The 12,707-nt window shown below is 45.0% G+C and overlaps 1 protein-coding gene across 9 annotated transcripts in view; it reads left to right on the top strand.

The window, feature by feature from the left end:
• PDE4D (phosphodiesterase 4D) overlaps positions 1–12,707 on the top strand; it is a 1,020,783-nt gene that overhangs the window by 971,808 nt on the left and 36,268 nt on the right. The window contains exon 1 of one of the 9 annotated variants that reach the window (XM_063962801.1): positions 7,088–7,487. The exons of the other annotated variants lie outside the window; for them this stretch is intronic. Within the exon in view, the coding sequence (XP_063818871.1) occupies positions 7,440–7,487 (48 nt within the window). The 5' untranslated portion in view covers positions 7,088–7,439. Of the gene's footprint in view, positions 1–7,087; positions 7,488–12,707 lie in introns of those variants that run through there. 9 annotated transcript variants of the gene reach the window in all.

Genomic DNA, 12,707 nt, shown 5'->3' with positions numbered 1-12,707 from the left:
GAAACTGTGACCGTTATTTGCAGCCACCCGCTAAGCAGGGACTCCTAAGGGGGTGAAAAGGAGTAAAATGTTCCACCCAGCGAACCCATGCACGGTTGAAACTGGGCACATCAGCTAATTACTTTTTATTTCTCTATCGTCCTAGTGGATGCTGGGGTTCCTGAAAGGACCATGGGGAATAGCGGCTCCGCAGGAGACAGGGCACAAAAAGTAAAGCTTTTCCAGATCAGGTGGTGTGCACTGGCTCCTCCCCCTATGACCCTCCTCCAGACTCCAGTTAGATTTTTGTGCCCGGCCGAGAAGGGTGCAATCTAGGTGGCTCTCCTAAAGAGCTGCTTAGAAAAAGTTTAGCTTAGGTTTTTTATTTTACAGTGAGTCCTGCTGGCAACAGGATCACTGCAACGAGGGACTGAGGGGAGAAGAAGTGAACTCACCTGCGTGCAGGATGGATTGGCTTCTTGGCTACTGGACATCAGCTCCAGAGGGACGATCACAGGTACAGCCTGGATGGTCACCGGAGCCGCGCCGCCGGCCCCCTTGCAGATGCTGAAGTCAGAAGAGGTCCAGAATCGGCGGCTGAAGACTCCTGCAGTCTTCTAAAGGTAGCGCACAGCACTGCAGCTGTGCGCCATTTTCCTCTCAGCACACTTCACACGCAGTCACTGAGGGTGCAGGGCGCTGGGGGGGGGCGCCCTGGGAGGCAAATGTAACCTATATAAAGGCTAAAAATACCTCACATATAGCCCCCAGAGGCTATATGGAGATATTTAACCCCTGCCTGGATTCACTAAATAGCGGGAGACGAGCCCGCCGGAAAAGGGGCGGGGCCTATCTCCTCAGCACACGGCGCCATTTCCTCTCACAGCTCCGCTGGTCAGGACGGCTCCCAGGTCTCTCCCCTGCACTGCACTACAGAAACAGGGTAAAACAGAGAGGGGGGGCAAATTTATGGCGATATTTTGATATATATAAAGCAGCTATAAGGGAGCACTTATTATAAGGCTATCCCTGTTATATATAGCGCTTTTGGTGTGTGCTGGCAAACTCTCCCTCTGTCTCCCCAAAGGGCTAGTGGGTCCTGTCTTCGTTAGGAGCATTCCCTGTGTGTCTGCTGTGTGTCGGTACGTGTGTGTCGACATGTATGAGGACGATATTGGTGTGGAGGCGGAGCAATTGCCAAATATGAGGATGTCACCCCCTAGGGAGTCGACACCAGAATGGATGCCTTTATTTATGGAACTACGGGATAGTGTCAACACGCTAAAGCAGTCGTTTGACGACATGAGACGGCCGGACAATCAATTAGTGCCTGTCCAGGCGACTCAAACACCGTCAGGGGCTGTGAAACGCCCTTTGCCTCAGTCGGTCGACACAGACCCAGACACAGGCACTGACTCCAGTGGTGACGGTGACGAATCAACCGTATTTTCCAGTAGGGCCACACGTTATATGATTTTGGCAATGAAGGAGGCGTTACATTTAGCTGATACTACAGGTACCACTAAACAGGGTATTATGTGGGGTGTGAAAAAACTACCTATAGTTTTTCCTGAATCAGAAGAATTAAATGACGTGTGTAATGAAGCGTGGGTTGCCCCTGATAAAAAGCTGATAATTTCAAAGAAATTATTGGCATTATACCCTTTCCCGCCAGAGGTTAGGGAGCGCTGGGAAACACCTCCTAGGGTGGACAAGGCGCTAACACGCTTATCTAAACAAGTGGCGTTACCCTCTCCTGAGACGGCCGCACTTAAAGATCCATCAGATAGGAGGATGGAAAATATCCAAAAAAGTATATACACACATGCAGGTGTTATACTACGACCAGCTATAGCGACTGCCTGGATGTGCAGTGCTGGGGTAGTTTGGTCAGAGTCCCTGATTGAAAATATTGATACCCTGGACAGGGACAATATTTTACTGTCGTTAGAACAAATAAAGGATGCATTTCTTTATATGCGTGATGCACAGAGGGATATCTGCACACTGGCATCACGGGTAAGTGCTATGTCCATTTCGGCCAGAAGAGCTTTATGGACGCGACAGTGGACAGGCGATGCGGATTCAAAATGACATATGGAAGTTTTGCCGTATAAAGGGGAGGAGTTATTTGGAGTCGGTCTATCAGATTTGGTGGCCACGGCTACAGCCGGGAAATCCACCTTTCTACCTCAAGTCACTCCCCAACAGAAAAAGGCACCGACTTTTCAACCGCAGCCCTTTCGTTCCTTTAAAAATAAGAGAGCAAAGGGCTATTCATATCTGCCACGAGGCAGAGGTCGAGGGAAGAGACAGCAACAGGCAGCTCCTTCCCAGGAACAGAAGCCTTCCCCGGCTTCTACAAAAGCCTCAGCATGACGCTGGGGCTTCTCAAGCGGACTCGGGGACGGTGGGTGGTCGTCTCAAAAATTACAGCGCGCAGTGGGCTCACTCGCAGGTAGATCCCTGGATCCTGCAGATAATATCTCAGGGGTACAGGTTGGAATTAGAGACAGATCCACCTCGCCGTTTCCTGAAGTCTGCTTTACCAACGTCCCCCTCCGAAAGGGAGACGGTTTTGGAAGCCATTCACAAGCTGTACTCTCAGCAGGTGATAGTCAAGGTACCTCTTCTACAACAAGGGAAGGGGTATTATTCCACTCTTTTTGTGGTACCGAAGCCGGATGGCTCGGTAAGGCCTATTCTAAATCTGAAGTCCTTGAACCTGTACATAAAGAAGTTCAAGTTCAAGATGGAGTCACTCAGAGCAGTGATAGCGAACCTGGAAGAGGGGGACTTTATGGTATCCTTGGACATCAAGGATGCGTATCTCCACGTTCCAATTTACCCCTCACACCAGGGGTACCTCAGGTTCGTTGTACAAAACTGTCACTATCCGTTTCAGACGCTGCCGTTCGGATTGTCCACGGCACCTCGGGTCTTTACAAAGGTAATGGCCGAGATGATGATTCTTCTTCGAAGAAAAGGCATATTAATTATCCCATACTTGGACGATCTCCTAATAAGGGCAAGGTCCAGAGAACAGCTAGAGATGGGATTAGCACTGTCGCAAGAAGTGCTAAAACAGCACGGGTGGATTCTGAATATTCCAAAATCCCAGTTAATGCCGACAACTCGTCTGCTGTTCCTAGGGATGATTCTGGACACGGTTCAGAAAAAGGTTTTTCTCCCGGAGGAAAAAGCCAAGGAGTTATCCGAGCTTGTCAGGAACCTCCTAAAACCAGGAAAGGTGTCTGTACATCAATGCACAAGAGTCCTGGGAAAAATGGTGGCTTCTTACGAAGCAATTCCATTCGGCAGATTCCACGCAAGAATTTTCCAAAGGGATCTGTTGGACAAATGGTCAGGGTCGCATCTTCAGATGCACCTGCGGATAACCCTGTCTCCAAGGACAAGGGTGTCTCTTCTGTGGTGGTTGCAGAGTGCTCATCTATTGGAGGGCCGCAGATTCGGCATACAGGATTGGATCCTGGTGACCACGGACGCCAGCCTGAGAGGCTGGGGAGCAGTCACACAAGGAAGAAACTTCCAGGGAGTATGGACGAGCCTGGAAACGTCTCTTCACATAAACATTCTGGAACTAAGAGCAATATACAATGCTCTAAGCCAGGCAGAACCTCTGCTTCAGGGAAAACCGGTGTTGATCCAGTCGGACAACATCACGGCAGTCGCCCATGTGAACAGACAGGGCGGCACAAGAAGCAGGAGTGCAATGGCAGAAGCTGCAAGGATTCTTCGCTGGGCAGAGAATCATGTGATAGCACTGTCAGCAGTGTTCATCCCGGGAGTGGACAACTGGGAAGCAGACTTCCTCAGCAGACACGATCTTCGCCCGGGAGAGTGGGGACTTCATCCAGAAGTCTTCCACTTGCTGGTAACCCGTTGGGAAAGACCAATGGTGGACATGATGGCGTCTCGCCTCAACAAAAAACTGGACAGGTATTGCGCCAGGTCAAGAGATCCGCAGGCAATAGCTGTGGACGCGCTGGTAACGCCTTGGGTGTACCAGTCGGTGTATGTGTTTCCTCCTCTGCCTCTCATACCAAAAGTATTGAGAATTATACGGCAAAGAGGCGTAAGGACGATACTAGTGGTTCCGGATTGGCCAAGAAGGACTTGGTACCCGGAACTTCAAGAGATGATCACGGAAGATCCGTGGCCTCTACCTCTAAGGAGGGACTTGCTTCAGCAGGGTCCCTGTCTGTTTCAAGACTTACCGCGGCTGCGTTTGACGGCATGGCGGTTGAACGCCGGATCCTAAAGGAAAAAGGCATGCCGGAAGAAGTCATTCCTACTTTGATTAAAGCAAGGAAGGAAGTAACCGTGCAACATTATCACCGAATTTGGCGAAAATATGTTGCGTGGTGCGAAGATCGGAGTGCTCCGACGGAGGAATTTCAACTGGGTCGATTCCTACATTTCCTGCAATCAGGATTGTCTATGGGTCTCAAATTGGGATCTATTAAGGTTCAAATTTCGGCCCTGTCGATTTTCTTTCAAAAAGAATTGGCTTCAGTCCCTGAAGTCCAGACCTTTGTTAAGGGAGTGCTACATATACAGCCTCCTGTGGTGCCTCCAGTGGCACCGTGGGATCTCAATGTGGTTTTGGACTTTCTAAAATCTCATTGGTTTGAACCACTAAAGAAGGTGGATTTGAAATATCTCACATGGAAAGTGACCATGCTTCTAGCCCTGGCTTCGGCCAGGAGAGTGTCAGAACTGGCAGCTTTATCTTACAAAAGCCCATATCTGATTTTCCATTCGGACAGGGCAGAACTGCGGACTCGTCCGCATTTTCTCCCTAAGGTGGTGTCAGCATTTCATCTGAACCAGCCTATTGTAGTGCCTGCGGCTACAAGTGACTTGGAGGACTCCAAGTTACTGGACGTTGTCAGAGCATTAAAAATATATATTGCAAGGACAGCTGGAGTCAGAAAATCTGACTCGTTGTTTATATTGTATGCACCCAACAAGATGGGTGCTCCTGCGTCTAAGCAGACGATTGCTCGTTGGATCTGTAGCACAATCCAACTTGCACATTCTGTGGCAGGCCTGCCACAGCCTAAATCTGTAAAGGCCCACTCCACAAGGAAGGTGGGCTCATCTTGGGCGGCTGCCCGAGGGGTCTCGGCATTACAACTTTGCCGAGCAGCTACGTGGTCAGGGGAGAACACGTTTGTAAAATTTTACAAATTTGATACTCTGGCTAAGGAGGACCTGGAGTTCTCTCATTCGGTGCTGCAGAGTCATCCGCACTCTCCCGCCCGTTTGGGAGCTTTGGTATAATCCCCATGGTCCTTTCAGGAACCCCAGCATCCACTAGGACGATAGAGAAAATAAGATTTTACTTACCGATAAATCTATTTCTCGGAGTCCGTAGTGGATGCTGGGCGCCCATCCCAAGTGCGGATTATCTGCAATAATTGTACATAGTTATTGTTAACTAATTCGGGTTATTGTTGAAGGAAGCCATCTTTCAGAGGCTCCGCTGTTATCATACTGTTAACTGGGTTTAGATCACAAGTTGTACGGTGTGATTGGTGTGGCTGGTATGAGTCTTACCCGGGATTCAAAATCCTCCCTTATTGTGTACGCTCGTCCGGGCACAGTACCTAACTGGAGTCTGGAGGAGGGTCATAGGGGGAGGAGCCAGTGCACACCACCTGATCTGGAAAAGCTTTACTTTTTGTGCCCTGTCTCCTGCGGAGCCGCTATTCCCCATGGTCCTTTCAGGAACCCCAGCATCCACTACGGACTCCGAGAAATAGATTTATCGGTAAGTAAAATCTTATTTTATGATTTGCGGAGGTTCAAATGTGTAAAGACTGCAGGGCGCTAGATGGATATTAGACTTGAATAAATGTCTTGTTACACAGTCGTATAGTTAAATGTATTTATCACTGACTGTGACTGCTGCCACCATATAGAGAAGCTGACCCTCCATGTGTGTGTGTGTGTAAGATTATTTGCAGAGGTTCAGTCTGTCCATTATGATTAAATCAATGCTGTAGAAGTTTTGTATCACAGTTCCTTGTTTTAAATACTGTTGTCATCAGTGACACCCAGCAAAAGGGGAGAATACACAGTTCATCTTACAGTATATCATTGAGAAAAGTTGTATATTTCTTGTGTAGAAGACGCATGTATGAACAAAATAGATCAATCTTACAAGGAGTATAAAAAAATTAGAGATGAGCGGGTTCGGATTTACTCGGTTCTTTACGCCAGAATTATTGCCATTTCTTATTTTGTGGAATTTTCTTATTGGCTAACCAAAACACGTGACGTCCGATAGCCAATAAGGAGATTCGGGTAAATCCGAGTAAAACCGAACCCGCTCATCTCTAAAGAAAAAAAAAAAAAAAAAAGTGTTTTAATTGACATTAGTTTCGTGATGATTTGTCCACAGGGGGCACTGTTGCATTGAGAGTCTATGTATAAGGTTTCATTTTACCATAGTTAGTATTATGGCTGAATTTACCTTTATTAATCAATGCACAGGTTGCAAAATACAGCTACTTGAAAAACCAGTGTTTTTCCCTGAGGAATGGAAGCATCCACCGCACTCGGCACGATCCTGATTTCCTCCAAGCAGCACACTGCCAGCCTGTCACCGAGGATCTATTTTTATTATCCAGGCAGCTCAATAGTCATACATCATGCAGTTTGCTGGGTTTATGAGCTCAGGAGTGCTTTGCACTGTTCCCCCTTGTCCTTGCTCATGCATATTCTATGTGGTGCCTGTGTTCAAGCCTTGCAAATCACTGGGAATGTCTGTGGCCAGAAGGACCCATGACTGGCTCATCAGAAGGCTTTAAGGCAATTTATCAAGTACAAAAGAAGATGGAAAAGTGTGCTAATGAATCTTCTCTGTAGATAGCTGGTGCTACAGGGATTCCATTACTAAATGTCATTTATAAGAGAGACACTCACTGCTCCACTGAGATTTAGCATCTCTGTCCAATCAGAAAATTTGTACATTGCCTTGTCCTTACTGCTGTTAGAAGAACGGTGATTGGCTTCAGATGAGATTTAGGGGTGGGTCCTCTTAGCATCCTTGATGGTTTTCCTTAAGATTCCTTTTTTGTGCTCTTGGCAGACAACCATCTCAGTGGCAAGACGCCTTGGCACACACCTCTCATTAGGACCTGGTGCACAGGAAAAATGCAGATTCCCAGATCCCTGGATTTCTTTTCATCTATCCCTGCCTTTTTGTTCTTGCTAATCCTGGACTACCACAGCCCCCTGGATTTTTACAAATGGTATTCGTACAACCAGAATACAGCACAATGGGAGCTCATTTCACAATGCAGCCTGTGTACCTAAGTCCAACTCTGGGACAAAGTGACCAGCAGGAAGTCTGAAACAAACCGACAACATTTTGGTATTTTAATCACAAATTCCACCCCTGTTGGTAAACCCTCAAAATCTCTTCCAAAATGCCTGAAGCAAACTATCTGCTCTCTGTGTCTTGGGGCTACATCAAGGTACAGTGATATCTGTGTGTTATGTTCAGTATATAGAAGACAGTTTTTGGTTTTTATTCTTCACATGCAGTGTTATTGTGCTCAGACACCCCTCTGTATCCTTGTAGTATTTTGTCAGTGTATTGAGCTATATATGGTTTTATTACATATTACGCCTGCAGAATAGGCACATATAGATGATGAGCGTCTTGACTACCTGAAACACGAGAGGATTGATGTCGTGCACAAACTGTGATTGTTTACCTTCATAGAAAAGAATGTTCTGTACAGTATGCTGCCTTCCCTTCTGACTGTGCTACAGGCTCTGTGATGGGGCGTTTAGGTTGTCCTATTGCTAATTTATAATGATAGGTCATTTACTAAAGACTGGGAGCAATATGAAACCTTAATCTCAAGCAATTATTTTGTGTGCAATTAGCCTGTATTGACCAAGTCTATTCTTAGAAACGTAGAAGGCAGGGGGATAAATCTGATTAAGATTAGCGATGGTGACAAACGTTTCATGTAAAGAGACAGCAATAAGCATATTGTGTATTTACTGTGCATTGTACACATCTAGAATACTTTCAGTAATATCGGATTGGTCCTATGCCTTTTATTATGCATTTGGCAATGTAATGTTTTATACCTGACTGTAGGCATCTCATCAGTACCTGGCTATTGTTGGGTCTCAGATCTCATAGGGATAATCGGATCACTGGCTATTTGTAAATGGCTGATTAATCTTACAATGAAATATGGTGATTATGGCAAGGTTAGATTTTGCAAACAATTATAAAAATAAAATCCCATTTGAGTAGTTGTTATGTGCGCCAGTATGTGTGTTACTAGGTGCATTTATGGATCTGTTTTGCTGGCGCTGCATTTTGGGATGGACTCATAGGTCAGCAATTCTACAGTGTAGAGTACTATCCTCTGAGAAAGCTCAGGGTCTCTGATTCACTGTCTTCATTATATTATGCTCCCCTTGTGTCTGCATTGTGCACAGGTCCAGTAAATCAAAGCCTGCTATTACAGGGGGACAGGGTGTAACTTGTCACCCTTAGCTTAAACTGAATATTATATATGCATCCAATTAAAAACCTGTTTGACCAAGTTAACCTACACCTGTAAATCTATAGGCAAGCACCTACAGTATGCTTGGATATGTGGTATTGGTACCAAACCATGTATATTTATATTGTTTATACCGATTTATAAAGATTGCCTTTGGGCTGATGGCTTATGTGAAGTGAGCACTGTTTACATCAGACATGCACATCCATGTGAGGGAAACGCTGTACCGCTGTCATTACTGAGAGGCTTCCTCTTTGTGTCAGTGCAGCCACAGGCTGCGAGGATCAATTCTGCATACTTCTGCTACAGGACCACATCCAGTATTAATATGATGCAGCAACATGGTGCTCCTATGGACTGAATCCTGTGCATCTGAAATGAATATTTTGTAGCAAATCATTATGAATCTGAAATGAGTGTTACAGAGCCATTCTCATGCATATGGATAAGTATTAGGCATCTGAAACAAATATGGAGCGGCTGTGGAGTATTTTATGCAGCAATTCATTAAGCATCCCAAATGGGTATTATGCAACAATGCATTATGCATCCTACATGAATAATATGCAGCAGTGCATTATGCATCCTTCATGAATAATATGCAGCAGTGCATTATGCATCATGCATGAATAATATGCAGCAGTGCATTATGCATCCTACACGAGTAATACGCAGCAATGCATTATTAATCCTACATTATTAAGATGCAGCAACGCATTATGCATCCTGCATGAGTAATATGCAGCAATGCATTATGCATACTAATTGACTAATGTGCAGAAATGCATTATGCATCCTACATGAGTAATAGGCAGTGATGCATTATGCATCGTACATGAGTAATCGGCAGGGATGTATTATGCATCCTACATGAGTAATATGCAGCAGTGCATTATCCACCGTACATGATTAATATGCATTATGCATCCTGCATGAGTAATATGCAGCAGTGCATTATGCATGCTACATGACTAATATGCAGAAATGCATTATGCATCCTGTATGACTAATGTGCAGCGATGCATTATGCATCCTACATGAGTAATATACAGTGGTTCATTGTGCATCCTGCATGATTAATATGCAGCAATAGATTGCGCACCTTAAACAATATGCAGCAATGCATTGTATATTGTTGTACAGTGAGTTTTTGGCAACATAAACCTCAACTGAATAGTTTGCAATTAGATGGTTCAAATACGGATAATACCATATACCCATGCATTTTTCTTCTGATCAGTATGCAGCCATGAAATTGTAATATGAAGACAGTAATATCCCTTTTACACGAAGCCAAAGACCTGTGTTATTGCTGGGTTGACCTGGGTCAGCCGTCGGTGTAAATGGCTAAAAAAATAAAAAATAACCCGGGTCCATTACACTGTAAATGCAATGCCACCATGGCCTATACATCCACTATAAATGCAATGCCGCCATGGCCTATACATCCACTATAAATGCAATGCCGCCATGGCCTATACATCCACTATAAATGCAATGCCACCATGGCCTATACATCCACTATAAATGCAATGCCGCCATGCTCTATACATCCACTATAAATGCAATGCCGCCATGGCCTATACATCCACTATAAATGCAATGCCGCCATGGCCTATACATCCACTATAAATGCAATGCCACCATGGCCTATACATCCACTATAGATGCAATGCCACCATGCTCTATACATCCACTATAAATGCAATGCCACCATGGCCTATACATCCACTATAAATGCAATGCCGCCATGGCCTATACATCTACTATAAATGCAGTGCCACCATGGCCTATACATCCACTATAAATGCAATGCCGCCATGTCCTATATATCTACTATAAATGCAATGTCGCCATGGCCTATATATCCACTATAAATGCAATGCCGCCATGGCCTATACATCCACTATAAATGCAATGCCGCTATGGCCTATATATCCACTATAAATGCAATGCCGCCATGGCCTATATATCCACTATAAATGCAATGCCGCCATGGCCTATATATCCACTATAAATGCAATGCCGCCATGCTCTATACATCCACTATAAATGCAATGCCACCATGGCCTATACATTCACTATAAATGCAATGCCACCATGGCCTATACATCCACTATAAATGCAATGCCGCCATGCCCTATACATCCACTATGGCCTATACATCCACTATAAATGCAATGCCGCCATGGCCTATATATCCACTATAAATGCAGTGCCACCATGTCCTATACATCCACTATAAATGCAATGCCGCCATGGCCTATATATCCACTATAAATGCAATGCCGCCATGGCCTATACATCCACTATAAATGCAATGCCGCCATGGCCTATATATCCACTATAAATGCAATGCCGCCATGCTCTATACATCCACTATAAATGCAATGCCACCATGGCCTATACATTCACTATAAATGCAATGCCACCATGGCCTATACATCCACTATGGCCTATACATCCACTATAAATGCAATGCCGCCATGGCCTATATATCCACTATAAATGCAATGCTGCCATGTCCTATATATCCACTATAAATGCAATGCCGCCATGGCCTATACATCCATCATAAATGCAATGCCACCATGTCCTATACATCCACTATAAATGCAATGCCGCCATGGCCTATACATCCACTATAAATGCAATGCCGCCATGCTCTATACATCCACTATAAATGCAATGCCGCCATGGCCTATATATCTACTATAAATGCAATGTCGCCATGGCCTATATATCCACTATAAATGCAAATGCCGCCATGCCCTATACATCCACTATAAATGCAATGCCGCCATGTCCTATACATCCACTATAAATGCAATGCCGCCATGGCCTATACATCCACTATAAATGCAATGCCGCCATGCCCTATACATCCACTATAAATGCAGTGCCGCCATGGCCTATACAACCACTATAAATGCAATGCCACAGGTTGGGGCTGGAATGCCGGCGGTCAGACTACCGACCACAGCATCCCGATGGTTAAAATCCTGACAGGGGTTGGGTAAATATACTAACCCTCCCCTCCTAACACCGTAACCCTCCCTTACTGCAGCCTAAACCTAAAACCCCCAGCAGAAAGTGAGAGATTTTGGGAGAGTTCTCCTGTTTTGTTTTTAAAGTGGCAATCATTTACATGGCAAAATCAATCTGGTTTTTCCATGTAAATGATTGCCACTTTAAAACAAACAAAACAAAAAACAGGAGAACTCTCACAAAATCTCTCACTTCTTGTTAATGCTTACACCCTATTACATTCCCCCCTAGTCTATGTCCTGCTATATTCTTTGTCTTCCACTACAACTTCCTTCACAGAGTACCGACCTTCCACTTACGGCTATCTGTCTTGGAATAAATTAGATCTGTCGTGTCAATAAAATACAATAACACAAACGTTTATGCATTTTAACCGTGTGCCACATACACATTAATAGGATGTTTTCTGCAGAGCTCCGGTTTGGCTGTTGTCTGTTTTGCGCTCCCCGCAAAGCATTTTGTTGTCATGCGTGCTATTCGTAGCTACTATACATTCCAAGTCTCGCTGTATCTACTTGCGGAGGCCACCAGACACTGCGATCCCTCACTGTAGCTGTATACGGTCATTCTGCTGTGTTACCTCTAATTCTATGGTGGTTTGTTATTTGAAGCTTATATTTTACTTGGTGTACACCATATATTTATTCAAAACAGGAAAATATACAGAGGGAAACCATCTTTCCACCTCTGGCATAAGCACGGGTGTGGTATGGAAGGTAGATAGTAACTAGATCGACAGTGTCTAGGTCGACCACTATTGGTCGACAGTAACTAGGTTGACAGGGTCTCTAGGTCGACAGGTCAAAAGGTCGACATGCGTTTTTTATGTTATTTTAGTGTCGTTTTCTTCGTAGAGTGACCGGGAACCCCAATTAGTGCACCGTGTCCCCTCGCATGGCTCGCTTCGCTCGCCATGCTTCGGGCAAGCTTACCGTTCCCAATTGTAGTCCACGTGGATCGTTAAGTATGAAAAGGTTCAAAAAAAGGAAAAAAAATGTGAAAAACTCATGTCGACCTTTTGACCTAGAACATGTCGACATAGAGAACCTGTCGACTTAGATACCCTGTCGACCTAATTACTGTCGACCAGTAGCGGTCTACCTAGATAGTGTCGAC

This window comes from Pseudophryne corroboree, chromosome 1 (genome assembly GCF_028390025.1).
Source record: "Pseudophryne corroboree isolate aPseCor3 chromosome 1, aPseCor3.hap2, whole genome shotgun sequence".
NCBI lineage: Eukaryota > Metazoa > Chordata > Amphibia > Anura > Myobatrachidae > Pseudophryne > Pseudophryne corroboree.
The sequence above is the reverse complement of the archived record's forward strand: the minus strand, read 5'-3'. Positions and strand labels throughout refer to the sequence as shown.